We start from the raw sequence: 26256 nt of genomic DNA on the forward strand, positions 1-26256 counted from the left end.
TAATGCTGAGCTGGCACAGAGAACACATGAGGGGATAGGAAGTGACACTGAGCCGGAAAGTGATGCTGAGCTGGTGTAGGGGACACATCTGGAGACAGGAAGGTGATGTTGCACAAGGCAGGGACACATCTGGAGACAAGGAGGGAACAGTGAGTAGGTGCAGTGACATCTGGGGATAGGGAGGTGATAATGAGTTGGTGCAGGGCCACAGCTGTGGATGGGGAGGTGGCACTGAGCCAGTGCAGTGACACATGTGGGGATGAGCAGGTGCCACTGAGCCGGTACAGGGGCACATCTGGACACAGGCAGGTGGCATGGGACCAGTGTAGGGGCCCCTCTGGGTATGGGGAGGTGACACTGATCTAGTGTGGTGACATATCTGGGGACAGGGAGGTGGCACCGAGTAGGTGCAGTGACACATCTGGGGACAGGGAAGTGACACTCAAACAGTGCAGTGACACATTTGGGGGTGAGGAGGTGGCACTGAGCTGGTGCAGGGGCACATCTATGGGCGAGGAGGTGGCACTGAGCTGGTGCAGTGATGCATATGGGGTCAGGGAGGTGACACTGAGTAGGTGCGGTGACACCTCTGGACACACGGGGAGGTGACACCGAGCCGGTGCAGGGGTACACGTGGAGGCAGAGAGGTGACACTGTACCGGTGCAGGGGCACATCTGGAGACAGGGAGGTGACAGTGCTCCGGTTCGCTGACACATCCAGGAACGGGGAGGTGGCACCGAGGCGGCGCAGGGGCACACCTAGACACATGGAGGTGACACTGTACCGGTACAGGGCACATCTGGGGACAGGGAGGTGACAGCGATGCGGTCCGGTGACACATCTGCCAACGGGTAGGGGACACCGAGGCGGTGCGGTAGCGCATCTGGACACGGGGAGGTGGCGGGGAGGCGGCGGGGTCCCGGCGGGTGTCCGTGCGGGGAGGTGACCGTCCGGCGGAGGTGACCGCGCCGCTCCCGGCAGTGCGCATGATACTGCGGCGCAGGGGCCCCGTGCGCGCCAACCCACCTTGAACCGGCCCGGGCCGCGGCGGCGGCCAATCACCGCCCACTCCGCCGGGGCGCGGCCAATGGGCGGCGGGCGGGGGCGGTGCCGAGCCGCTAAAGGGCGCAGGCTAGGCTGCACCGCGCGGCGGAGCGCAGGTGCGGCGCGGCGCGGGGATGGGCGCGGGCATGGGCGCAGCGGCGGGCGGCCGGCCCTGAGCCGCCCCTCCGGCCCCGCCAGCCCCGCCGAGCCCTGCCCGGCCACGGCCAGCCCGGCCCGGCCCCGCCCCGCCCCGGCCGGGCCGCCCGGCGGGCGGAAGATGCTGCGCACCGGGGGCCGGTAGTACTATGATTTGGTATGTGGCCGCTTTGGTAGCAAGTGTGCTCGGCGCCCGCGGGCTGCCCGTCCAAGGTGAGTGCGGCCGCGGGGTGTTCTCCGCCGGGGTGAGCCCGGGAGGGGCGCGCCGGGGTCTGCGGGGCGGCGGCGGGGCCGCCTCTGCGTGTCCCCCCCCCTCTCCCGGTGTAGCGGATGCGGCGGGGGGGATGCGCATGGATCGGGAGGGATGCGCGCACCGCGGGGGACATCTCGTCCCGGGGTGTGGGTACCGGGAAGGAGCTGGGGAGGAGGGTAAGAGGGGGAACTGCGGCTGCGAAGGGGGTTTGCGGGGTTCGCGTCTTCCCCGCTGCCGGTGCGGGGACCGAGCGCTTCCCGCTGCGGCGGGGCGCTGGCGATTCCTTCATCCCCCGCTGCCGGGGGGAGCCGGGAGCGCCCGGCGCATCCTCCCTCCGCAGGCGCTCGGCGGGGTTGGCCGTGACCTCCCCGAGGGCAGCGGCTGCAGCTGGGGAAGTTCGGGAAGCCGCGGTGCGGCGGAGCCTCTGCCCGGGGGTTGGAAATTCCCTTTGGGAGAAGACAAGCGGGTGCGGGTCCTGGCGGGGGGTGGCACGGCTGGCTGAGTGTCTCCCTTGATCAGGGATGGGCAAGCTTTTCTCCGCATTCGGATTTCTTCTCTCATGCTGAGGAAGCGCCTGCGGCAGCTCCGGGGGGTGCGGGCAGCGTTTGCCCTTCCCTGCAAGGGTAGCCCGGCTGGGCAAGGAGAAATGCAGGAGGGATTCGTCGCCCTCCCCTGCAGCGCCCCGGCTGCGGATTTGGGGGTGACTTTGCTCCCACCCCCCTCGCCCAGGAGAGGCTGCCCTCCTTCTCCCCCCACTGCAGGCTGGCTGCTGTGCTGTGGTAAACTGAGGCACAGGGTTGTCCAAGGTCAGGACGGAGACGGCAGCACGGAATAACCCTCATTTCCCTGCTCTCGCTTCTTTCCCTTGAGCTGCCAGCCCCCTCCCACTCCTCCGAGCCATCCCTGCAGGTAGAGGGGAGCTGCCCGCCGCTGGTGCAGCACCGTCCCCCATTCCTGCCGCTGGTTCCTCACTGGGCACGTGGTTATCCCTGCGTCCCGGTGGTCCTTACCCGGGATGAGACCCTGGAGCCGTGCCCTGGGTGTCACCACCCTGCCCATGGGGATGCGGTGGCTGCCGGCAGCAAGGAATGCCTGGCTGGCAGCCACCACCCCTCCCCTCCCCGTGGTGGGGAGGACGCTGCCTCGGGGGGCACGGGTGGGCTGGGAGGGGGCACCTGCCGGGCTGCTGCAGCCCCCCCAATTTCACAGCGCTGCTCGAGCCCACTGGGTCACATCTGTGCCGTGCCACAGTCCCTTCTCCTTCTCGCCTGGCAGGCGGCTCCTGGAGGCAGGGGGTGTGTGTCAGGACGGGGCTGTCCTCTCGCGGCGGTCGGCATGGGGCTGCCCCATTTTGGGGGTACGCAGCCCCTCTTACCGAGCCGTGGCCGCTGCTGCCTGCCCGAGCTGCGTGCTGCAGTGTGGTGAGGCAGTGTCTGCAGCAGCGGCTTGTTCAGGGCTGCTCTGCCGGGGAGAGCAGCAGAGCAGCGCGTTCGGCACCCGGGAACTTGGAAATACCCTGGAGCCGCTCGGATGGAGCTCGGGAGCTGGTGCCGGAGTGGGTGGGTGCCGGGGAGCCCCGGCACGGGGGTGCTGTGCGTGTGGAGCAGCGTGTACGTGATGAATGAGCGTGCCGTGAGTAATGCGTGGGTGGGTGCCGGGGGAGGGGGTGCTGCGGGCCGGCGCAGCCCCCGCAGGGGCAGGGAGCCCACGGGACTCGCCCCAGCTGCTGCAGCCCTTTGGTCCCAACGCTGTCCCGTCCTCATGGGGAGTTGTCACCCCGCATTGCTTGGGACGGGGCTTCGGAGGAGAGCTGGGGCTCACCGTGTGCCGGTGCCCTCGCTGGGGCTTTTCCTCTTGCCGTGGCCTTCCTCCCACACCACTTCCTCTTTGCTGAGCTGAGAAGCAGCGGTGCTGGCCCTGGGCAGCCTTCTTGCCTGGCTCTCCGAGGGCTTTCCAGGCGTTAATCGGCTCAGAGAGGGAAGGAGGGTGCGTTATCCTCTCTTATGGCATGGGGGAGGAGAGCCAGGACGTGACCGCGCCAGGAGTGGGTGTCAGAGGAGGGATCCGGCCTCCTGGCATTCCCAGCAGTGCCGTCACACCGAGGGGCTTTTCCTCCCTCTCCCACGAGTGTGACGCTGTGGCAGCACACAGCGAGTGGGGATGCTCGTGGAGCCGGCAGGAGGGTTTGCACAGGGAGGATTCGGCTCTGCCAGCCCTGGGTGAGGGCTCCGTTCCCTGGATGCCGTGGCGGGTGATGCTCCCGGCGCTGCCCTTGGCTGGTTGGAGTGGCTCGGGGTGGCAGTGCCAGCGCTGCATCCCCTGCTCGCCCCGGCGCAGAGCTCTTGGGTTTTGCCTCTTTGGCTGTTGGAGCAGTCTGGACCGGGAGCTGCTGGATTTGGCACGTGCGGCTTTGGCCCCGCTCTCTTCTGGCAAGGGGATGGTTTGGCACCGGGAACGGCCAAGGGCGTTGGCCGGGCTCCCATTTCCATCATTCCCTGGAGGTTTTCTGCTCCTCTGGACCTGTTGGATGGGAGCGCGCGGGGCAGGGAGGGACGTGAGCGTCTCGGTCGATGACTTGGCTTGCCGGAGGGTCCTTGCGGCGATACTTTGCTGGCTCAGTTGCCTTTTGACTTGGAAGATGCAGCTTTGCTGGTGATGGGCGAGCCCTGCAAGTTCCTCTCCAGAGCTGTGGCAGGGTGGCACAGCTCCCGTTCACCTCTGCTCCTCTGTCTTGGAGGTTGTGCCTTCGTGCTGGATGAGAAGCTCTGCAGATGGGCAGGCAGTGGGTCCAACCCCATGCTGTGCTGATGGAGGAGTCCTTCCCTCTCCTTTTCCCTGCGGTAGGAATCTCCAGAGCTGGGAGCCCTGAGCGACCAGCTGGCCTTTGGAAAAACAACTCCCTTCCTCCCGCTCCTCCATGGAGAGGCTGGCGTTGGTGGGAGGGCTGCCTGAGCCAGGAACAGCGTGATTCAGGAGCTGCTGGCGGGCAGCTCGGAGCGCTGCCTGCATCCCAGTTTCCTGTTGGAGGGCTGTGAAGGCATTGGGATGGTACCCACTGCTCCATGGGGAGGGTGATGCCAGCCTGCACGGGGTTACTGGTGTGATGTGGGGCTGGGCTGGGGGCACAGCGCCCTGGCAGTGCTCTCCAGCTGCAGGAGGTCTCCTCTGGGATGGGTTTGGTGCTCCAGCTCCCAGCACAGCTGCTCGTTCAGCGCACAGGGAGCGCACGGGGAGCGCTCAGGTAGCTGCTGGTCGTTGCTGGGAGATGACGCCTCCCATGAGGCAGCTGCCAACACCGGATGCTCAACACCGGGCTGGTGGTGATTACAGGGAGGAGGCACAAGGGACACCCAGGTAGGAGTAAGGTGATCTCAGGGAAGTAATTTTCTTTCCTGCTCCATCTCCGTACCTCTCAGAACACCAGCCTGTGCTCCCACGTGCTTGTGAGCCGCTGCCTAGCCAAGCACATTCCCACCTGTGCCATTCCATGGAGCAAGGACCCGCTGTGGGACAGCATTCCATGCATGCATTCCCCTTGGGATGCCAGGGCAGCTGCCTGCCTGCCTGGGGAGGGTGGTGGTGGTCTCACAGGACACCCCTTGTGCCCAGGAACGGGGTTCTGAGTCCCCATCTCACTGTGAATGGGGCACCAAGCCACCCCTCAGAGCTGCTAATCCTTCTCCTCCCTGGCCCCGTGTGACCTTGAGGCATGTCACTTGACCTGCGCGTCGCCCTCCATCCATCTGGAAAATCGGGTTTAAAACGCAGGAATCGCACTGAAAGCCCAGATGCTGCTTTCCAGCTGGGGGAGGGGGGTGAGGGCTGCGCTCCCAGCCCCGGGGCTTCCCCCCACCAGGGGACAGGCAGATGGTTTTGGGGGGCTCTGGATACCCCAAGATAGGCAAAGGGACCAGGTTTGTAATGGGGGGTGCAACCCCCAGTGCGATATTTAGGGGGGTTACAGAGGTGGGGGACAGGCAATCTCCCAGCACCCCACACCCTGCCCTGGCAGCCAGGGTCCCTGCAGCACCTTGTCCCTGTCCCCCACCCTGGGCTGCAGTCGCCCTCCTCTTCATTTCATGGCAATGGCTGCCTGCTCTCCTTCCCTGCTGGCCTCCATATGCCACGCTGGTGGTCTTGTCCTCAGAGATCCCTGCCATATCCCGCCTCCACCGATGGGAGCGGGATGTGTCAGAGCACATCTCGTCTCGGCTCACCAGGGAGGAGAGGTCTGCAGGCTCCGGGCCTTGTGTCTGCTCCCTCAGCTGCCCCCATGGGGGCACAGGGTGGGGATGAGTGCCAGGGGAGTGGGGCAGCACTGGAAATGGGTAGTGGTGGCTCTGTTAGCAGGCTGCAAGGCAATGATGGGTCAGGACAGGATGTCCTCTATACCCCAGGGCATGGGAGTCCACTGTGCCAGGCAGGAAAGCCTTCCCAGGCGTTAATTCCTTTGGAAACCTCTCTCCTATGGCCATGTCCTTCTCACAGAGCACCTGCAGGAAGGGTCCTGCTTCAGCGAGTGCAGCAGCGATGCTGCATGACTTCAGCTTCACTGAGCCCCGTGGCACCTGCCACCTCTGCCCTGAGGGCTGGAGGAGCTGGATGCCCAGATCTAGGCGAGGGTCTCCCCATCCTTGGCATCGCCATCGTGGGGAGCCCCGCGGTGGCACCGTCTCGGTGGCGGCAGCCTTCCCTCCTCTCCCTTTGGGATGCTGTTCAACTCCACCTCCGCATCTTGTATTCTTGCCTCCTGGCACGCGGTGTGCTTTTATTTTTCCTGGATCTGCTTGGATGACGAAGCCTGTTGATTACTTGTTTTTCTTTACGAGGCATCCCCCAGCTTCACGTGAGCTCCTGCACCGAGGCGGATTTGGGGTTCTCATCCCTGCTGCCGCTCCCTGATGTTGACCCTGTTTCCAAACCGCAGATTCAGCCTTGAAACCTCTCTGAACTTGGCTGGGAAAATCAAGTGGGTTTAAAAATACCCCGTCTATTTGTGCTCTGTTTCTTCTGGCGTCTGCGGGTTGTTTTCAAGCGTTTCCCTACGAATGTGGGGGTGAGAAAACACTTTGAGTCGAGAGCTGCAGTCTCCATTGCTCGCTTTCTTCATGGTCTGGACTTGGAAGGAAAACTTGGTCAGGGCTGGGACCTCAAGGTTGGTGGGTTGGGAAGTTGAGGAGACCCAAAGAGGGTTTGTGACACATCTCCCCGTTGCCTTCCTGGCACTCTGAAGTGGGGACAGGAGGGCACGGGGCCGGTAGCGGGGCGGGTGGCAGCTGGGGAGAGCCGGGGGCCGGTTCTCCGCCGGGGCTGCCAGTCGGCCGTGCGCTGGGGAGGTGAAGCTCAGCCGTGCGTGCAATTCCCCACCGGCCTTGCGATCAGACACCGGCGCTGCGAGCTGCCGGGGATGACCTATTTTCCTGCGCCCGGGCAGCCCTGGCCAGGCGCGGGTCCGGCTGGCTCGTCCCCTCCCCGGGGGCGTCACCCACTGCTGTGCCAGGGAGCCAGTCAGGGGCTCCTGGCATAGTGTGACTCCCTGGCGCCCATCCCCAGGGTGTCTGGGTGGCCTCTTGGGCAGCGAGCTTGCTCCAGCTGGGCAAGCATCAGCATTCCAGGCTCCAGTGGGGTGGAGAGGTGCTGGAAACCAAGATTCCGTCTTGGTAGCCCAGGAGCTGGAGCGCTGGGGTAGGTGGGGGGGTTTGGGAACGAGGTTTGGGTGCTGCCGCTTCCCTCTTCTCCTGCTGGTGGGTAGAGGGTGTCACTTTGAAGGTGATGAGGCGCTGGGGACCTGCTCGCTCGGGCGAGGCGGCCGAGGAAGCGCGTCCTTGGATGCTCTTGAGCAGCACGTGGCAGCTCTGTCCCCGATCAGGACCACGGGCAGGGAGGGGGGGTCCAGCCCCGCAGCGCAGCCCCCCTCACCCTCCCGGAGGGGCACAGCAGGGTCAGGACGGCTTCTCACAGCTCAGTGCCGGGGTGGCAGGGGAGGGCTGACACCGTCCCTGCTGACAGGGTGCGAATGGGAGCTCATCGGCGATGCAGCGCTAACGAGGGATGGAAAGGTGCAAGAGCGTTGTCGAGGCGGTGCAAAGCGTGTGCGGGGGTGTGCGAGCACACCGCACGTGTGTGCTCAGCCATTCCCCCCGCCCCGATGGGCTCCGGGCGGCTCCGTGGCCGTGCGGGACCCCCGGAGCGGGGCCGGGTGCCTGCAGTGGGTGTGCGATGCAGCATCTGCTCCTTGCAGATGGCTCGCAGCTCTGCACCCCGGCGTCACCCACCTCCCAGTTAAAGAGCCACCCGTGCCCGGTTTCCTGGTGGCGTGGGGGCTGAGGACGCTGGGGTGGCCATCGGGCTGTGACCTCTGCGGGGACACACCTTGTGCGTGCGGTGTGCGAACCGCGGCCAGTTCTGCCCGCTGCCCTTCCCTCGGGGACGCAGGGCTGGTGGGCCCGTGGGGTGGCACATCACGGGCCTCTCGCCGGTACGCGCTTGTGCCAGAGCCAAAAATAGCCGGTGATGCTCGGTGATGCTCGGCTCCCGCGGCGGGGAAGCGGTGATGTCACTCGCCGCCAATCACCGGCGGCCCCGAGGAGCAGCGCGGAGGAGTGGGAACGTGCTTCCCCGAGCATCCCTCCCCGAGCAACCCCCCCAGAACAGCCAGCGGCCGCGTGTGCCAGGAAAACGGGGGGCCCTTCCTTGATGGGAAGGGTGATGTGGGTCTAAACCTAGTTTGGGGGACCCCCTGTTTGGCTTCCCCCCAGCCCCGGGTTTCCCTCTCTCTCCATCTCTGAACGCTGTGCTGAGGATGCAGCTTTGCTGCTGCTGGCAGAGCAGGATGACGCCAGGCTGCAGCGAGCAGGGCGGCACAGCCGGGGTGGAGCAGCCTCGGAGCTGAGAGCAAAGTCCCCTGTAATTACCGGGCTGGGAGGAGCAGGGTGACAGACCCGACGCGCAGGTCGCAGACGGGTTTCAGGCTCGGGGCTCTCGGGGATGCCCGAGGACATGCGGGCTTGGCTGGAGCATGGCAGCTCTGGGGCCCAGCTCCCCCTGGCACCGGTGGCACAGCTGGCTCCGTGAGCTAGCACAGCACAGCTGGTCAGGGGTCCCTGCATGCTCGGTCCTGCTCACTGGAGGATGCAGGGGCACAAGCTAAAAGCAGCATCTTCCCTGCCACAAGGATGCAGGGTAGCCCAGATGGTGCTGCTATGTGGGGAGCAGTGCTGGGAATGCTCTGTGCCCCTCTACTGAGAGCAGGGGTCCCCAACACCCCCGTGGGGTCACTGGGCATCACCCTTGCCCTGGTGCAGAGGTCAGGAAGCTGTCCTGGAGCATTGGGGTGCTGATGGCCACTGTCCTGACTCCTGTGGTAGCCCAGGGTGCCCTTGGAGCTGAGTATAAGGGCTAGGGACCCCCTGTTGTTTTTGGGGCAAGGGTGACCCACGGGCTGCCCTAGCTGGAGACAGGTGGCTGGGGATGGGCAGTACTACTGCTGTGTCTTCTGGGCATCTTGGGGACCAGCAGTGGGACCAGCCACAGATTCTTCCTTGGCCCCTTGCAGGTGCCCTCGGCTCGAGGGAGGAGCCCGAGTTCGTGACCGCTCGCGCTGGCGAGAGCGTGATCCTGGGATGCGATGTGATCCACCCGCTGACGGGACAGCCCCCTCCCTATGTCGTGGAGTGGTTCAAGTTCGGCGTCCCCATCCCCATCTTCATCAAGTTTGGGTTTTACCCTCCCCATGTCGACCCAGAGTATGCCGGTGAGTCCTGGGGGCGCGGCGGGACGAGGGGAGGGTGCCAGGTCCGGGATGTGGCACAGCCCGGGATGCGCAGCTCCGCTCCATCCGCTCCCCGTCGGAAACCACGCGGGCTCTGCCTCTCATTGCTCGCTTTCCACCCAGTTGGTTTTAATTAAGCAGCAGCCTTAGGAAGCCAGCTGGGCTGCGTGGGACGGGAGCAAGCGAGGCAGAGAAACCCAGGGTGACGCGTGGTGGCGGTGGCTGCTGCCGCCGCCGCTGCGCCCCAGAGCAGCTGTGAGCCCAGGGAGGGTGCTGGGGGGACGGTGGGGATGGAGCCAGGGCCACGTGCTGGGCGGAGGTGACAGGTTGGAGCTGCAGAACTCGTGTGGCTGCTCGCCAATGTGCTGCCTAAGACACGTAGCCGGTGTCCTCTGGTGGGATCTGTGAGCTGGAAACCAGCCCTGAGAAGGCTGGCGTGGCAGCACTGACCCGCTGTGGCATCCCTTTCCCTGTGGAATGCTGTCCTGGGATTCTTCCCTGGGTTTTGTGTGACTCTCTGCCCACATTGCTCTCTAAGAAATGCTGCAGCAGGGAAGATGCAGCAGCTGAGCCCTGCCAAACTCAGCTCAGCAATGAGTGATCCCACAGCCTGCTGGCCACTGCAGCAGGGTGGAGGTTTGGGCTGCTTTGCTCCTGACCCAGTTTTTGGGGCTGTGCACAAGGTCAGCTCAGGGCCACCCTGCTTTCTGGGAGTCTCCCAGGCAGGGAGAGCTTTGGGGCATGCCTGTGTGCCGGCTGTGCCGCCGCCAGCCCCCGGCTGGGAGCAGAAGGCCGGTGTCGCTGCAGGCAGACATCGCTCCAGGCACCTTGCCTGGCCCTGGCAGCTTGGCTCTGCCATCCCCAGACAGGCGAGTGTGTCACCGGCCTGGCACCACCGGCCTGGCACCACCAGCTGCAACCGAGCCAGCCCCAAACTGGGACAGCACCCACATGGGGATGGGGTGTCCCCTGTGATGATGTTCTGGGGGGTTGCTCTGGTGTCAGGATGGGGTGTCCCCTGCAGTGATGCTCTGGGAGCTGGATGGATGTCCCCTTTGGCCACATTCTGGAGGCTTCTCCGCTTTGGGACAGGGTGTCTGTCCCCTTTGGCCATGTTCTGGGGGCTGCTCCAGTTTGGGATGGGCTGTCCCCTGCAGTGATGCTCCAAGTGCTGCTCTGGTGTGGGAATGGGGGTGTCCCCTGCAGTGATGCCCTGGGGGCTGCCCTGGTGTGGGAATGGGGTTCCCCTTGCAGTGATGCTCCAGCTGCTGCTCTGATGTGGAAATGGGGTGTCCCCTGCAGTGATCTCTGAGGGGCTGCTCTGGTGTGGGGGAGGGGGTTTCCCTTGCAGTGATGCCCTGGGGGCTGCTCTGGTGTGGGAATGGGGGTGTCCCCTGCAGTGATGCCCTGGGGGCTGCCCTGGTGTGGGGATGGGGATGTCCCCTGCAGTGATGCTCCAGGTGCTGCCCTGGTATGGGGATGGGGATGTCCCCTGCAGTGATGCTCCAGGTGTTCCTCCAGTGTCGGGGCCGTGGTGCCAACGCTGTGCTCTCCCACAGGCCGGGCCAGCCTGCACGACAAGGCCTCCCTGCGCATTGAGCAGGTGCGCTCCGAGGACCAGGGCTGGTACGAGTGCAAAGTGCTCATGCTGGACCAGCAGTACGACACCTTCCACAACGGCAGCTGGGTCCACCTCACGGTCAATGGTGAGCGGGGCGGGGGCAAAATGGGATTTCTGGTGGACACTGAGCCTCAATGGCATCTGTGCCTGGCAGACACGCGAGCCTGAAGCCATCCAGGCTGGCTGCTCCAGCCAGGGCGTGACTTCAAAAGGGACAAAGTTTTATTAGGGATTCCTCAGTTTAATTATACGCAGAGCTTGTTTAAAGGAGAGGCATCAAGGACTGGGGCTGGGAATGAATCTCCTCTCAACAAACAGATCAGAAAATCAAATCTTTGTTTTCTTGAAATTCAGATTTACTCAAATTACTTTTTCATTTTATTAAGGCTGTATATTAAACTAATTAGCAAATTGTCATTCTCCGCATCAGGAGAGAGAGCTTTATTTTTAGCCCAGCAGCAGGGCTGTGCCTCTCCTGCTGCAGTGGGGTGGCTGGAGAGATGTGGCCACTGGCAGCTCCTCGCTGGTCTTGCCTTGACCTTGTGCAATTAATTTAACCTTTGGGGGGATGGCTGTGCTGTGGCACAGAGCAGAGCCACCTAATTGAGCCCAATTAGTGAGCGGGAGCTTTGCAAGCGGGGCTGTGCAGGCCACCAGCCCCATCCCTGCCTGCTGCCCTGCCTGCCACTTCCTGCTATCCCCCAGGCTGCTAATGAGCTCCGAGGGCTTGGGAAGGAGGGCAAGAGGAGGAGGAGGAAGGAGGAGGATGCTGGTGCCTGGCTCACCTCTGCCACGTGCCCGGATCCTGCAAACTGCCAGCTGGAGGGGCTGGAAAATGGCTCCAGATGCCCTGTCCCTCCCCTTGGCAAAATTGGGCCAGTTTTGGGGCTTTTATGCAGCATGGGGCGTGCAGGGGCTTAATAACAATATAATAACCATAATCCTCCCAGCCCGAGGAATTGCTTTCAGGGTGAAGGCTGTGGCTTTTCCCCAGCGAATTACAACGCTTAATTTTCTTAGGGGGAAAATAAAAATCATTTGGGGAGAAACAAAATATAATTCCTTTCTTTTTTTTTTTTTTTTTTTTCCCAAGAAGATTAAATTGCCAACCTGTCTTCCTCTAAAGTGGGCTTTAACAACCGCGGGTAATTAGGGGCGGGCTGTAATCCTGCCAGCCTCTTTCATCAGGAAGGAGCCTTTCGATCTGCACTGCGGTGTTTTCCCATGTTTTGACAATAGCGAGTTAATGTGCAGCGGGGTGGGGGAAGGACGTGGTGCCGGTGGGGAGGAGAGGGGACAGGGCTGGGGTGCGATGTGGCACCCCTTGCTCGGTGTCCCCAGGGACACCCCTGTCCCCGCAGCCCCATTTGCCTTTGGGGTGGTGCCAGCCCCGCCGTGGGGACGTGCAGAGTGTCCCCTGTGTGCAGGCAGCAGCTCCCCTACTCTGTCCCCGTGTGCCCCCACACCCACAGTGGCCACGGGTGACCCGGGGGTCACGGTGGTCTCCTGTGCCCCCAGCTCCCCCCACGTTCACGGAGACCCCGCCGCAGTACGTAGAGGCCAAGGAGGGCAGCAGCGTCACCCTGACCTGCATGGCGTTCGGGAACCCCAAGCCCATCGTCACCTGGCTCAGAGAGGGAGACCTTTTGGGTGCCAATGGCAAGTACCAGGTAGGTGGGGGAGGCTGCTGTGGGGGCTCCTGGGCTGGGAGCTGGCAGGGGCAGTACTGGGGCTGGGAGCTGGCAGGGACAGTACTGACAGGACCTTGGTGGCGGCAGCTCTGCCCTGCCTGGAGCCAGCCGTGCTTTCTCAGCACTTCTCCTTGGCAAGATGCCCATTTTCCCCCACCCATCCCTGTAATGCTGCCAGCCCTTGGGTGCAGGCTGGAGGCCCCCCACGCTCCTCTTCCTGCTCCTGCACCTGACCTGCTCCCTGCGTATCAGCCCAGGGGCCAAGACCCTGGGGATGGGGTGGGGGCTGCAGCCTGGGGTAGTGTTCCCCTTGGCAGGGATGGATGCAGCAGGGCTGGGGCAGGGGAGGGTTGAGCAGGGAGGATTTCCCCTCCTCCCCTCCCCTTCAGGACCCTTTTTGCATCCCAGAGGCTCCCAGGCAGAGATTCCCCCCTGAGCTGTAATTGGTAAATCAGGCATTGGAATCAGCGCAGGCACTAATGAGAGTAATTAGGAATCATTTGTTACTAATTGGAATAGAAGGATGAGGCAGAATGAGGTGGGGGGGGAAGCCTGGCTGGGAGGCCTCCCTGTGCATGGGGGTGCTGCCACCCCAAAGGTGACAGTCCCTTGTCCATCCTTCTGCTGTGTCCCCAGGGAGAATCCATCCACTCCTCTTCCAGCTGAGAGGTGGCTCCTCAGGGAGGACAGTGGCCAAGCTGGGGTCTCCCCCTCATGCCCCAGCAGGTCCTTGAGGGGCAGGGAATGCTCCAGCAAGGCTCCTTGTGAAGCTCCAATGGTGTCGGGGCGCTTGGCAGGAGCGGTTTGGAGCCTGCTGCCTGCCAGTCACTTCTGGGAGATGAATGTGCTGGGATGGTTATTTATTTATTTCATGATTTTTTTTCCCTTCCCCTTGGCGTCGAGCAGCAACGCGTGTGTTGGTTTATTAATATCCCACGTCTTGCAGAGCGGGGAAACCCGTCTCTCATCCGGCCCTGAAAGCACCGGCAGCTCTCTGCCGTGGGAAGCAGGGAGGGTCTTCCCCTGTCCCCCTGGGCGTCCCTGCCCCTGCTCCAGGGTCTGTCCTTGTTCCCAGGTGAGCGACGGGAGCCTCACGGTGCTCTCGGTCAGCCGGGAGGACAGAGGTGCCTACACCTGCCGGGCCTACAGCATCCAGGGCGAGGCTGTGCACACCACGCGCCTGCTCGTGCAAGGTGAGCCCTTCCAGCTCCTCAGCATCCCCCGGCAAGCCGGGACGGGGGGATTTCCACAGGACACAGGGCTGTGCTGTCACCCTGGGGCGACCCCCGAGGCCTCTGTGCCTGGCACGGAGCCGGCTGCCCCGCGGCTCTGCATCCGGTCTGCAGGATGGAGGAATCCGCTTAATTGGGGCACGGTGGTGGCCGTGCTGATGAGCAGCCAGGCCCTGATGGCAGCTCGGTTTTGCTCGGGAAGCGGGGAAAAGATTGAGGCTGTCATGAAGCGCCTCGTCAGACAGCGGTGATGCATGACAGGCATCCTGCTCCTTGCTCCCTCTCTTATTAAATAAATCTTTAATTAGGTCAACAGCTACCGGCAGAGAGAGGAGCATGGGGTGTCCTCTGCTCTGCCTTTGTGGCAGCGGTGACCTGCTGGCTCTTGGCAGTCTGTTCCCCCTGGATTTTTCCTGTGGGTGATGCTACCCTCAGGAAGTGCTGGGGATGAAGGGAGGTTTGTCCTTGTGTGCCCTGGGAGAACCACCATGGGCGTGGATCCCCTTCTCAGAGTAGTAGAGATTAAGGAGATGGCTGGGAATAAGAGGGTCACTGTGGTTCTCAGTCAGCCCAGAGATTAGGGAGAGGGCTGGGAATAACAGGGTCACTGTGGTTCTCAGTCAGCCCAGAGATTAGGGAGAGGGCTGGGAATAACAGGGTCATTGTGGTTCTCAGTCAGCCCAGAGATTAGGGAGAGGGCTGGGAATAACAGGGTCATTGTGGTTCTCAGTCAGCCCAGAGATTAGGGAGAGGGCTGGGAATAACAGGGTCACTGTGGTTCTCAGTCAGCCCAGAGATTAGGGAGAGGGCTGGGAATAACAGGGTCACTGTGGTTCTCAGTCAGCCCAGAGATTAGGGAGAGGGCTGGGAATAACAGGGTCACTGTGGTTCTCAGTCAGCCCAGAGATTAGGGAGAGGGCTGGGAATAACAGGGTCACTGTGGTTCTGAGAGGATCGGGACCAGCCCTGCCCCAGAGCCCTCCAGCAGCTCCCAGCCAAGACGCTGTGATGGAGCTGAACCTGGGCAAGTTTTGTGAGGACCCCTGTAGTGGTGGGAGTGACACTTTCCTCTTCCCCCCTCCAGGACCTCCCTTTATCGTTTCCCCTCCGGAGAACATCACAGTCAACATCTCCCAGGATGCGCTGTTCACCTGCCAGGCCGAGGCGTATCCCGGGAACCTCACCTACCTGTGGTACTGGGAGGAGGAGAACGTCTACTTCAAGAAGTGAGTTTCTAGCTGGTGGGGCAGCGTGTTCCCCTCCTCCTGCTGCTCCTGGGCTGTGCTGGGAACTGGGATTGAGTTGGGCCTTGCCCCTGGCTCTCCTCGTGATCCTCCTCTCCTTTTCTCTTGCAGCGACTTGAAGCTGAGGGTGCGGATCCTGATCGACGGGACACTGATCATTTTCCGTGTCAAACCAGAGGATGCTGGAAAATACACCTGCATCCCCAGCAACAGCCTGGGCCGCTCGCCATCAGCCTCTGCCTACCTGACAGTGCAGTGTGAGTGCGGGCATGGGGCTGGGATGGATAACACCTGGCTCCCAGGTAGCCCCAGGGGCTCTCTTGTCCTGGTGTGACACTGGGAGAATCGGGCTGATGTGACAGCAGCCTTTGGATGAACACGGAATCATCCTCAGCAAAAAAGCTTGAGAGCATCCCACGTGGGTGTGGGAGACAAGAAAGCAAATGGTCTGAGCAGCCTGAGTGACACAGCTCAGCTGGGATCGGTGTCCACCTTTGCTATAAGTGTTGTTTAATTAGGTGAGCATCATCCCATGGCTGCTCCCTCACTGTCCTCACCCTGCTGGGGAGCACAGGGTCAGAGCTCTCGTGCCAAGGTGTATTTTTTGGTGCTCATTTTGGGGTCTTATTCCTGCAGTGTGGCCGTTCCCCGAGCTGCACGGCTCGGCGTGTCACATTTTTCAGGCGGTAAGTGATCTAAACAAGCAGAGGAGAAAGGGCTGTAGCAGGAGCGTTGCCTCCCACGCTCGCTCGTTCTCCCGGGATCCCCGGGCGGTAATGGGTAGTGTGCCACCGGCATCCTGTGGCATTCCACAGTAATGGCCTCAATTGCCGCCGCTCCAATTGCAATATTGCTCTGCTCGAAAAGGCTGCGGCGCTTTTATTTCATAATGAAAGACAGGCCTGAGCAAAGTGGGCTCTCAGCGTGGGTTATCTAAGGCTGCCTTAGAGCTGCTGCTGCCTTTGGACCTGGTGCTGGTTCATGGGGAGCTTCTGAGAGAAGGGCTGGCAGGTCGCTGTGGGGCTGGATGAAGGGGCAGAGCGGGCAGGGGACGGTGTGAGCGGTGCTGTGCCCAGGCACAAGCATGATTTGGGGCTTGGATGTGCCCAGCTGGGTGGCTCTTGGGAAAGCCTGTGGCCTCAGGCCATTAAATCTGCCCTGCCGCTAATCCAGGGCCGCTTGTCAGGGTTGATAGCTGTTAAAAATAGCTCTAATGGCAGCGAGAGCAGCGCTCCCACAATCTGCCGCTCAGCCTTCGGCGCAAGGAAGGGCGCTCGGCTTTTGGTGCCACAAACCCTTTTCATCCCGAGCAAACCTCGTCCACACCGGGGCTGATGCCACGGGAGGGAGCTTCCCCTCCTCCGAAGCAGATGGGGACACAGCTCTGGGTCATTAGTGGGCCGGGCTGGCCCCCGGCCAGTGACCTAGTAGTGAAAGGCTCGATCCCATTACCCTCTCCCGCACTGCTGGAGTCCTTGATTACATTTCCTACGAGGTGGAGTTAAGCAGAGGGGGGTAAAGCCTGCTCCATATGTGGCACTGGGCAATCTGGGTTATGGTGCCACTGCCGGGGGCACGCGGTTTTGGGGAGTGGTTGGGCTGATGTGCTGGGAGCAGAGCTCCCAAACTCTGCTGGTTTTGCCCCAGGACAGCAATAAGGAGAGGACACCCCCACACCTTCCATCCCTATTAAGCACCTTAATATTTAACCCCCACTTTGCATCAGCGGTGCAGGGATGCTGCACCCCAAAACCCCCACATTTATCCCTTAATGCAGCGTAAGCCCCATCAGGATTTTCCCATAACCTCGTGCTGCCAGTGTCTAGACGAGATTGTAGAAATGCTCACTCTTCTTATTAAAAATAACATTTTTTAAAAAATCTTCTTATTAAAGAAAGTCTAGATTCTCTTCAACCCACTCACACTTAATTAAAAAGCTCTTAGAAGTGCTGTTAATGACACATTCTAGACTGGAGGATTGCGAGACACCTCTCTGTGTGGGTGGTGCAGCGTGGAGGGGGGGGTTAGATCCGTATTTTAAGGTTTTTTGCATCTTGGAAAGGGTGAGGTGGCTGCTGTTCAACATGACCCAGCCTCAATGAGGCATGAGTACAAGCAGATATGGGAGGTAAAGGACTCGTGGCAGGCTGGACACAGATCCCTTTTCCCATCTGGGTGTGTTTTAAGGCTTGGAAGTTGAAGTAGCTTTGACTGCTGGTATGTAAAACCAGGCTGTGCTGGGTGTTCATCACACCTGGCATAGGTCATGCTGTAATGGAGCTGTGCAGGGTTCAGCAGGATGCAAGTTGATGTGGAATTGGAGGCAGGCATATCTCGCATTTCTTCTTAAATGCAATCTTTAGTGAGCCCCAGGTAGGAACACCCTGGACGTGAGCAAAGCCTCGCAGAAACGCCAGGTATTCCTCTGGATTAGTGTGTAACAAGCCTGGCTTAACAGCCTGTGGGAGCTGGGGTGGTGCTGGGTTTGGAATTCACTCCAAAAGTGAGGTAGATCCTCTGAAGCCAGGCTGGGAGGGGAGATGGGCTCTCTCCTCACGCTAACGTGGTGCTGCTGCCCTGGCAGACCCTGCCCGTGTGGTGAACATGCCCCCCATCATCTACGTGCCCATCGGCATCCACGGGTACATCCGCTGCCCGGTGGAGGCGGAGCCGCCGGTCACGCTGGTCAAGTGGAACAAGGACGGGCGTCCCCTGCGAATCGAGAAGGTAACGGAGCCCCCGGGGAGGGGACGAGGGGGCACAGGGGGGTTCAGACCCTCGTGTCCTCAGCAAACACCGGTGAGCACCACCAGGCACCCTGTGGGCCCCTTTCTGTTGGGAGAGAAGAATCTCATGGATGGGATGACGCTGCTTTTCCTTATCAGCTGTGGGCAGAGTTAATTCCAGTTCTTGTACAGAGCCCACAGTGCCTGTGGACGTTCTGTGTCTTCCACATCTGATGCCTTGTTCCCCCTAAAGTTACCTCCTGATGGCCCTGGTTTATTTTTCCAGTGGCAACTGGTGGTTAAAAGACTCTTTTAACAAATCTACATCTTCCACTAATCATGGTTTGATAGTCTGAGCAAGGATATTAGCCATTAAATATTTAAAGAAAACACTCAATATTTTAAATTTTTTGCTTAAATATTAACGATTTGAAGTTTTAATTCCATTTAAAGCTGTTGCTGCTGTGGCCTCCTGTTCCTTGGTGCCCTCAGCCCTCCAGGTGGAGATGTCTTGCTAACTCCAGAACAAGTTTTATTTAGTGTTAGATTCTGATCTTAAATCTTTTGGGCTACATGAAGGAGCCTGGCTGTGTTTGGATGGGCTGATGTTGCCCAAGTTTCCTCTCTCTGCTGTTGAGGAGATGCTTTGGATGTTGGGAGTGGGATTGAGCATCTCCCGGAGATGTGCCAGCCACCCTGGGCGTGGGTGGGGGGCTTGGCTGAAGAGGAAATAAGGAGCTGTGGTGGGTGTGGGATAAGTGAGCTCCCTGGTTCTCCCTGCTGCAGTATGCTGGCTGGAACCTGCTGGAGGACGGGTCGATCCGGATCGAGGAGGCCACTGAAGATGCTCTCGGCACTTACACCTGCGTGCCTTATAACGCCCTGGGTACGATGGGCCAGTCTCCCCCTGCCCGACTGGTACTGAAGGTAACTCAACTCTTCTGCCAGAATCCCATGGGTTTGCTGGGAGTGGTGTCCTCCTGTGCCAGGAGCAGCTCCTGGGGCTGTGTGGGGAAGAGCAGAGGCTCCAGGGTGAGGGTGTGTCTGTGCTGTGGTTGGAGATGTGCTTCCCACCAGCACAGGCAAACCCCCAGGGCACCCTGGCTGGTGTAGCTGGAAATAGCCTGCCGGAGCAGCAGCACGGGTTTTGACACTGGATTGGGGTGCTTTGAGGAAACATCTCCCTGGAATGTCCCCTTTGCCAACAAAACACTTAGCCCTGCTGGCCCGGGCTTGGGTTTAGGAGGATTTTAATAAATGGATGATTTGAGCTCCACGTGCTCCGGCTGCGTGCGGCGCCTGGGGCGCGCCGGGCTCCCGGCGCGGTTCCCGGCTCAGCTGGGGTGGGAGCTGCTGCCTCTTCCCTCCCTGAACACGGAGTCCTGTGCCTGGGAGGGAGCCGTGGTGATTCATGGTGTCTCGCCGAGGTTCAGCTGATAACGCTTTGTGTACCAGACACACACACATCCGCCGGGGCGGCTGCCGGGGCGAGGAAATCAGGGTGATGGCTGATGTGATGTGGGTGGGTTTCTTCCTGTTTCGAGGAGGTAAAAAGCAAGAGGCTGCTCAGCCTGGAGAGGAGAGGTTGTGTGGAGTTGTCACAGGAGCTTTCCTGTGTGAGAGGGGGCCTGCAAAGAAGCTGGAGAGGGATTCTTTGTCAGGAACTGTAGAGGTGGAAAAAGAGATAATAGGATCAAACTGAAAAAGGCAAAATTTAGGTTAGATATTAGGAGAAAGCTCTTTTGTGTGAGGGTGGGGAGGCCCTGGCACGGGTTGCCCAGAGAAGCTGTGGCTGCCCCATCCCTGGAAGTATCCAAGGCCAGGTTGGAGCAATCTATGATAGTGGAATGTGTCCCTGCCCAATGGCAGGAGGTGAAATGGGATGAGCTTTAAGGTACTTTCCAACCCAAACCATTCTGGGATTCCATGATTCTGTGCTCCAGTGCAGTGGCTCTTTGGAGAGCATCTCCCTCCAGGTGTGTAATTTGGTGTGCCATCCAGGCTCCTTAGCACACATTCCCCACACAATTTTCCTTGCAATGACACAGAATGGGAATTGGGTTGGTTTGGAAAAGGCTTGGTTTTGGTGATGGGAGTTGGGGCAGGCTTACACTCCTTGTTTTTCTCCTTGTCTGCAGGACCCCCCCTATTTCACGGTGCTACCAGGCTGGGAGTACAGACAGGAGGCAGGGAGGGAGCTGTTGATTCCTTGCGCTGCTGCCGGAGACCCCTTTCCCATCATCGCCTGGAGAAAGGTACCCGGCCTGCCAGACAAATCTGCAGTGCCTTTGGCTTTTGGTGAATATTGCAGACAGAGAAGCCACACTCTGTCCCGGTAAGAACAAACTGCAGGTACAGCTGCTTCGCTTTGGGCTGAGCCACTGCCGTCCTGTCCCGCAGGTGGGTGGGGGAAGCCCGGCTTGTGGCCACCGAGTAATCCCGGGAAACCGACACGGCAGCATCCGCAAAGCTGAAACACTGCCCCTGCCCCGGGCCCCACTGCCTCGCCTGCACTGCCCACAGGACGCCCTCCTCCTTGCCTGGCTCCCAGGTGTCACCAGCAGGACGTGGCAGTCGTGGCAGTGCCATTCTCGCAGCGCACACCTCCTCTGGAGAGAGGGTGTTGTCACCACAGCACGTCCAGGGATCTCTTGGCTCTGGACCAGTCAGCAGCTGCTTTACTGCCCTGTGACTTCAAACACCCTGGGAAGAAGCTGTTTTTATGATTCTGAATTGATATCAAGATTTCAAGATGTCCCTTTTCATAGAGCAGGCTGTGGTGGCACAGCCTGGGAACAGTGAGGGCTTTCTAGTCCTCCTGCAGCCTTTCCCCTTGCATCCCACCTTTACTGCTCCAATAGGAAAGAGGAGGAGAAGACCTCCTGTGCTCTTCATTGTGCTGTCAGGAACTTCTCTCTGAGCCTTCCATGCCCTTCTTAGGGCTCTTGAGAGTGAGCTGGGTCCCTCTGTCACCCAGTGGGACCATCCCCAATCCTCGTGTCTTGAGCAGCATCTCTAGCATCTCTAGGGTCTAGCATCGAGCATCTCTAGGTCCCTTTTAGCAGCATGAGGAGGACCATGACTTGCACACATTGCAAATGACCTGCCTAAAGCTTGCTGGCTGTTTAGTCTTTTCTCCATCCTGTTTTTCTTTCCATGCCCTCACCAGTCTCAGTCAGGTTTCTTTCAGTCTCAGTCAGGTTTCTTTCCAATGCCACTTGTGCCTTCTGGTGGTTCTCCTCATTTTGTGGCTCTGGGCTTATCTCCTCCAACTCCAGTCAGGGCTGGCTTGGGCTGGGCTCAGTTTGCCAGTGGCAGAAGCCAACTCCCTCCCTCTCCATCAGCCCACCAGTGCTGACCAGTCTCTCTTGAAGGACTCCTGGGCTTGCACTGGTAACCCCACGTGTCTGTGGGCTCCTCTGCTCCTCCTTCTTTGCATCAACCTCTCGGTCCTGGTGTTGATCAGTCGAGTCCTCCACAAGAGGAACAGCTGAAGAGGACTCAGGACAACGTGGGATTTGCACAACTTTGGCTGATGGGCACAGATGAGTTGTTACAAGATCCATCTTTCCGCTTGGCTTGAGAAATTCCAGGCACCTCCATGCACGCCATCCTCCCACATCCCCATGGGGCCCTTGCCGCCCAGACCTCTGATGTGGAGCATCCTGCCTCTCATCTGCTGCTGACTTAGGCTGAGGGCCAGTCTGGGCATCTCCTGGGGCAGCCTGTGCCTTCCCCATCCCGGGAGGGGGTTTGCTGGGGCTGCCCCTTCCCGCAGCAGTTTCAGCTTTGGATGCCGGAGGCCGAGCCCTGGCGCGGGGCTCGCTGTCCGTGCGAGTGCCGTGGGGTTTCCCGCTTGTGTGTGAGCGCTGAGCAGCAGCCTCCTGACGCATGCCTCTCGCGTTGCCCCCCAGGTCCTCTCGGAAACGGGGGAACCGTCTGCCTTGCCACGACCGGAGAGACCGGATCCCCTGCCGGTGGCCGGCGGTGTCCCCTGGGCCGCGCAGGTAGCTTAGTGACCCCGCCGCGCCGCCTCGCCCTGCCCCACAACCCGCTGCTGAGTCGTGTTTGTTCTCTCTTTGCCCGGCTCCCCACCCCGCTCCTTGCCCAAGGTAGGGAAGCCCAGCAGGAGCAAGCACAACACGCTGCCCGGCGGGACCCTGCAGATCCGCTCCCTCGGCAAGGATGACCACGGCGAGTGGGAGTGCGTCGCCACCAACATCGTCGCGAGCATTACTGCCAGCACCCACCTGACTGTCGTAGGTACGGGCAGGGGGACAAGGGGGCTGGGGAGAGCCCCCCTGGCAAGGCAGGAGATGGGGATACTCCCTGTCACAGAGAACTGTGGTGACAGGACAAGGGGGAGTGGCTTTAAGCTGAGAGACAGAAGGTTTAGATGGGATATTGGGAAGAAATTCCTCCCTTTGAGGGTGGTGAGGCCCTGGCACAGAAGCTGTGGCTTCCCTGTCTCTGGAAGTGTTCAAGGTCACGTTGGACAGGGCTTGGAGCAAGCTGGTCTAGTGGAAGGTGTCACTGCATATTTGTCCTCGTTTAGGGCAAATTTGGGACCCCCAGGACACCATGTCAGGAGGGTTTGAGTAGATATCCCTTCAAGTTCCTTCTAACCCAAACCACTCCATGACTATAACAATGTCTCCTTTAGATGTTATTTCCGTTAAGTTCCTTCCAACCCAAACCACTCCGTGATTCTAACAATGTCTCCTTTAGATGTTATTTCCTTCAAGTTCCTTCCAACCCAAACCACTCCATGATTCTAACAATGTCTCCTTTAGATGTTATTTCCTGGTGGAGTTGCCTTTCGCCGTGCTGTTATTTTGGTGACCTGTCCCGCTGCCATTTCCAGCAGAAATGGCCTTGGCCATTGGCTTGGTGCAAGAGGAGTCCCCTCGGGCCATGGCCTGGGAGAAGACACCTTGAACCGTGGTGCTGCTCCCCTCTGAGCTGTCCCCTCTCTCTGCAGGGACAAGCCCTCACGCCCCGACCAGCGTGCACGTCGTGGCCGCCATGACCTCAGCCAACGTCTCCTGGGAGCCCGGCTATGACGGTGGATACGAGCAGACTTTCTCAGTTTGGTACGGCCCTCTGTGAGTCATCCTGGCATGCTTTGCTCTCTGCTTCTTTTCCTTCCTAGCCAACCCGAGCTTCGAGCAGCTGGGGGGAAGAGGGTGGGGAGGGTGGCGTGCCCGGCTCTGTGCCTGCAGGAGCCCTGAGCGCCCTGGGGGTTCCTCACAGAGATGGGTGGTGGTGGTGGTGATATCGTGTAGTTCCTGTATTTCCTCTCCCTTCTGTGCTGGTCACTGCCTCCGTCTGCCCCAGCAGGTTTTACCCTGCTTGTGGTACACGGGAGACGCTTTGCATTTGTGTAGCTGTGCCTCTGGCATCTAATTTCAAGATCAACTGTTTATGAGGCTTAACAGCCAGGGAGAGGATGGAAAATGCAACCTTTAGAGAGTGTGTCCTGGAAGAGCTGTGACTAAGCAGAAATGTTCTCTCCTTGCTCTGTGGCTCCCTGGAGGTGGTTAAATCCCAGCTGAGATCATGACCAGCCACTGTGAGATGCTGGCACTGGGGCTGAGCCCCTGGGGCTTTGCTCCCACAGCTCCTGTGCTCTCCAGCACCCAAAGCTGGTGGGTGCATCAAGACCAGGCTCAGCCCTGTGCCTCTCTTCTAGGGCAGGGGAGGGAGAAATGTAGCTGCAGCAAGGCTGGGGTTTACTTTGGGCTCTATTGTTGTCCTCTTCTTCTAAAGAATCACCCTTGGAAACGTGGAGAGGGTGATGCCTTCTGTTTCCAGGCTTGGGCTGGCATACTTCAGCCTTTCCTCTCGCTCTCTCATTCTTTCCTTGCCTTAATTTGCCCTGATGGAGGCTGCTGATAGAAAGGAGAGAGGGAGACGCTGCCTGTAATGATTTCTGCTCTGCTCCAGCCTGGGGCTGGGCTGTCTGGAGATGGGAAGAAGGAATGGATTGAACAGAGGGGGGAAAATGAGGGAGCAAGCTGAGCAGTGCAGACCTTGCTTTGATGAAAACGTCCTTGGGAAGGAGTGGTTAAACCTCTGCTCTGGAGACGTGGCTGCATCAGCAGCTGCTGCTGCTGCTCTTGCTCTGTAACCTGCTCTCGGATTCCTGCCTCCTCGTGGCTCTTCCAGACTCCACAGGGAGAGAGCAGCCAGCAGGGAAGGGTGTTTGCACCAAGCTTGCATTAAAGAATTCAGGGAGCTGTGGGGACCTTGGACAGGCAGACAGTGATCTGTCTTGCCCTGACCTAGGGTGTGATCCCTGGGGGTTGTGCTGTTCCCTGGGACCAGGGATCTGGGACACAGCTGGCACAGATCAGGAGTGCCATCCCTGTGCTTTCCTCCCTGCTGGGGCTGTGGATGCACAAGCAAAACATGGCTCCATTTTCTCCAAATTCCTGCTCTCCTCCTGTATCTGCGTTGTTGAGGCTGGAAATGCAGACCCTGCTCCCAGGGGTGGCTGTGGGGGCACCAAAGCATTCCAGCTGCACCACACCCTCCCTCAGCAAGGAGATTCTCCCAGCTCAGTGCTGCCTTTACCCTCTGCTTTCCCCACCCTCAGCTCCTCTCTCGTGTGTCTCTGCCTGCAGCAGTGCCAGGAAGGAGGGATGTGAGGGCAGTGGGATTAAACACTGCAGAGAAACCTGCCCAGGAGAGAAGCCCTCCTGCCTCCACCACGGTGGTGGGGGATCCTGGGATCTGTACTCCCAGCTGGAGCTGCAGTGATCCAGAGGCTTTCCCTGGGTTTGGTGGAGGCACACGGAATGTGCATAGCTCTCCACTGCCCTGCTCGTTTCCATGGCTTGCTGCTGCTGCTCTGCCTCACCTTCTGCTCCCTGGACAGCAACGTTATTTCTCTTTGCCCCATCTTTTCCTGTTGGGTGGATTCACCTGGCTGCGTGTTGGTGGCTGCAGATGTGCCCCTTTACCTGTGCAGTACAGGCCATCTGCACCAATCCTTCCCAAATCCTCTGTGGACACCACCAAAACCTGCAGCTGAGGGCTCAAACTCCCTAAAGCATCTTTCTAACATGAGCACCTATACTTGCAGTATTATAGCAGTGCAGTGGTGCTGCTTTAGCATGTGGGATCCTGGTGGGATTAATGGCTTGTGGAGGTGGCTGCATGCTCCTGGGTGACACTGGGATGGTTCTGGGAGTGTTTTTTATCCTGGGTTTGTGATTAGACCCCAGCAGAAAGGTTCTGTCCTGCACTCCCTGCCAGTGCCTCTGCTGCTCTGCCAAACCCTGAGTGGTGCCCCAGGCTGTGCTGGCAGCCCGCGACTTGTGCAAATGTGGCAGAGATGGGGATTTAGTTAAATGTCTCTCGTGGGATGACATGTACAGGCCTACAGCCGAGGGAAAACTTGGCTCTGGCTCAGGAGATGTCGAGGTATAAATGGGAACAGGGCCTGTCTCCTGCGTCAGCAGTTCCCTTTGCAGCACTCACCAAAATGCTCCAGCTCCCACTTTTGCCCATGGGAATCTGACGGAGATGGCGTCAGAGCGGGGCTGTTGGCACTGCTGTTATCCCTGATCCAGCTCAGGGCAGGGGGCAGAGCTGGTGGCAGTGCCCCTGAGAGCTGGTGGGACACGAGGGGATGGTGTCCTGTGCCAGCTCGTGGGTGGCGAGTGGCTGCCCCACGTCCATCCACATCACTGCTGTCAAACCAAACCATCGCTCGGGAAAGCTCCATTTTTGCATAAGAAGTTAATGCCGCCTCTTTGTCCTTCCTGTCAAAGACAACTTCCCTGAGGATGCTCCCTTTTCTCTCTGCAGGATGAAGAGAGCCCAGTTTGGACCCCATGACTGGCTGTCTCTCCCTGTGCCAGCTGGTTCCAGTTGGCTACTGGTGGATACCTTGGAACCAGAGACTGCTTACCAGTTCAGTGTCTTGGCTCAAAACAAGCTGGGCACCAGCTCCTTCAGTGAGGTGGTCACTGTGAACACTCTAGGTAGGTCCCCCTTGAGAGCAAGGGGAGGGCTGGGAGGGGATCTGGGAGGTCTGTGGGGAGAAGGGGCCCTTTGCTGGCTCCGTGTGTCCTGTCTGCTGGGGATGGAGATGGAGATGAACATCATCAGCAGTGGTTTCCAGCCGTGTAGGAGATAGTTTGTGAGGGGTCCTGGATGAAGCTTGCAGACTTTGCTGGATGCATGCGGCTCTGGAAAGCTTGTCCTGAGAGACAGCATGGGAGAGCTGTACTGTGCCAGTCACCTTTCAGATCTTCCTTAAGTTCAGCTGGGATCAGGAGATATTAATAGAGCACGAGATCACTTATTACAGCTCAGAGCCTCTGGGCTCTCAGGTAGAGGTGGGAGGAAGCAGGAAGGCCTGGAGTCATGGCCTCATTAGTCCAGCGCCTTTTGAAAATCCACTTTTCTATTTCTGTGATGAGAGACCAGACTCCCAAGACGTGCCCTAAACTCCTGGAATGTGGGAACAGCCACAGTGGTCCTGCTGCTGCTGCTGCTGCTGGGGAC

The 26256-nt window shown here is 59.9% G+C and overlaps 1 protein-coding gene across 1 annotated transcript in view; it reads left to right on the forward strand.

Annotated features, from left to right (window-relative positions):
- Positions 1–1350: 1350 nt before the first annotated feature.
- The window catches only part of IGSF9B (immunoglobulin superfamily member 9B), a 40216-nt gene continuing 15310 nt past the window's right edge, over positions 1351–26256 (forward strand). Inside the window, exons 1-13 of the mRNA XM_063417932.1 lie at positions 1351–1414; positions 9010–9207; positions 10785–10931; positions 12365–12516; positions 13613–13730; positions 14854–14995; positions 15125–15270; positions 17598–17740; positions 18526–18666; positions 19878–19994; positions 21852–22002; positions 22721–22832; positions 25555–25730. Coding sequence (XP_063274002.1) covers positions 1351–1414; positions 9010–9207; positions 10785–10931; positions 12365–12516; positions 13613–13730; positions 14854–14995; positions 15125–15270; positions 17598–17740; positions 18526–18666; positions 19878–19994; positions 21852–22002; positions 22721–22832; positions 25555–25730 — 1807 coding nt within the window. The remainder of the gene's footprint in view (positions 1415–9009; positions 9208–10784; positions 10932–12364; positions 12517–13612; positions 13731–14853; positions 14996–15124; positions 15271–17597; positions 17741–18525; positions 18667–19877; positions 19995–21851; positions 22003–22720; positions 22833–25554; positions 25731–26256) is intronic.

The sequence above is a fragment of the Prinia subflava genome, chromosome 22 (genome assembly GCF_021018805.1).
Source record: "Prinia subflava isolate CZ2003 ecotype Zambia chromosome 22, Cam_Psub_1.2, whole genome shotgun sequence".
NCBI classification, from domain to species: domain Eukaryota; kingdom Metazoa; phylum Chordata; class Aves; order Passeriformes; family Cisticolidae; genus Prinia; species Prinia subflava.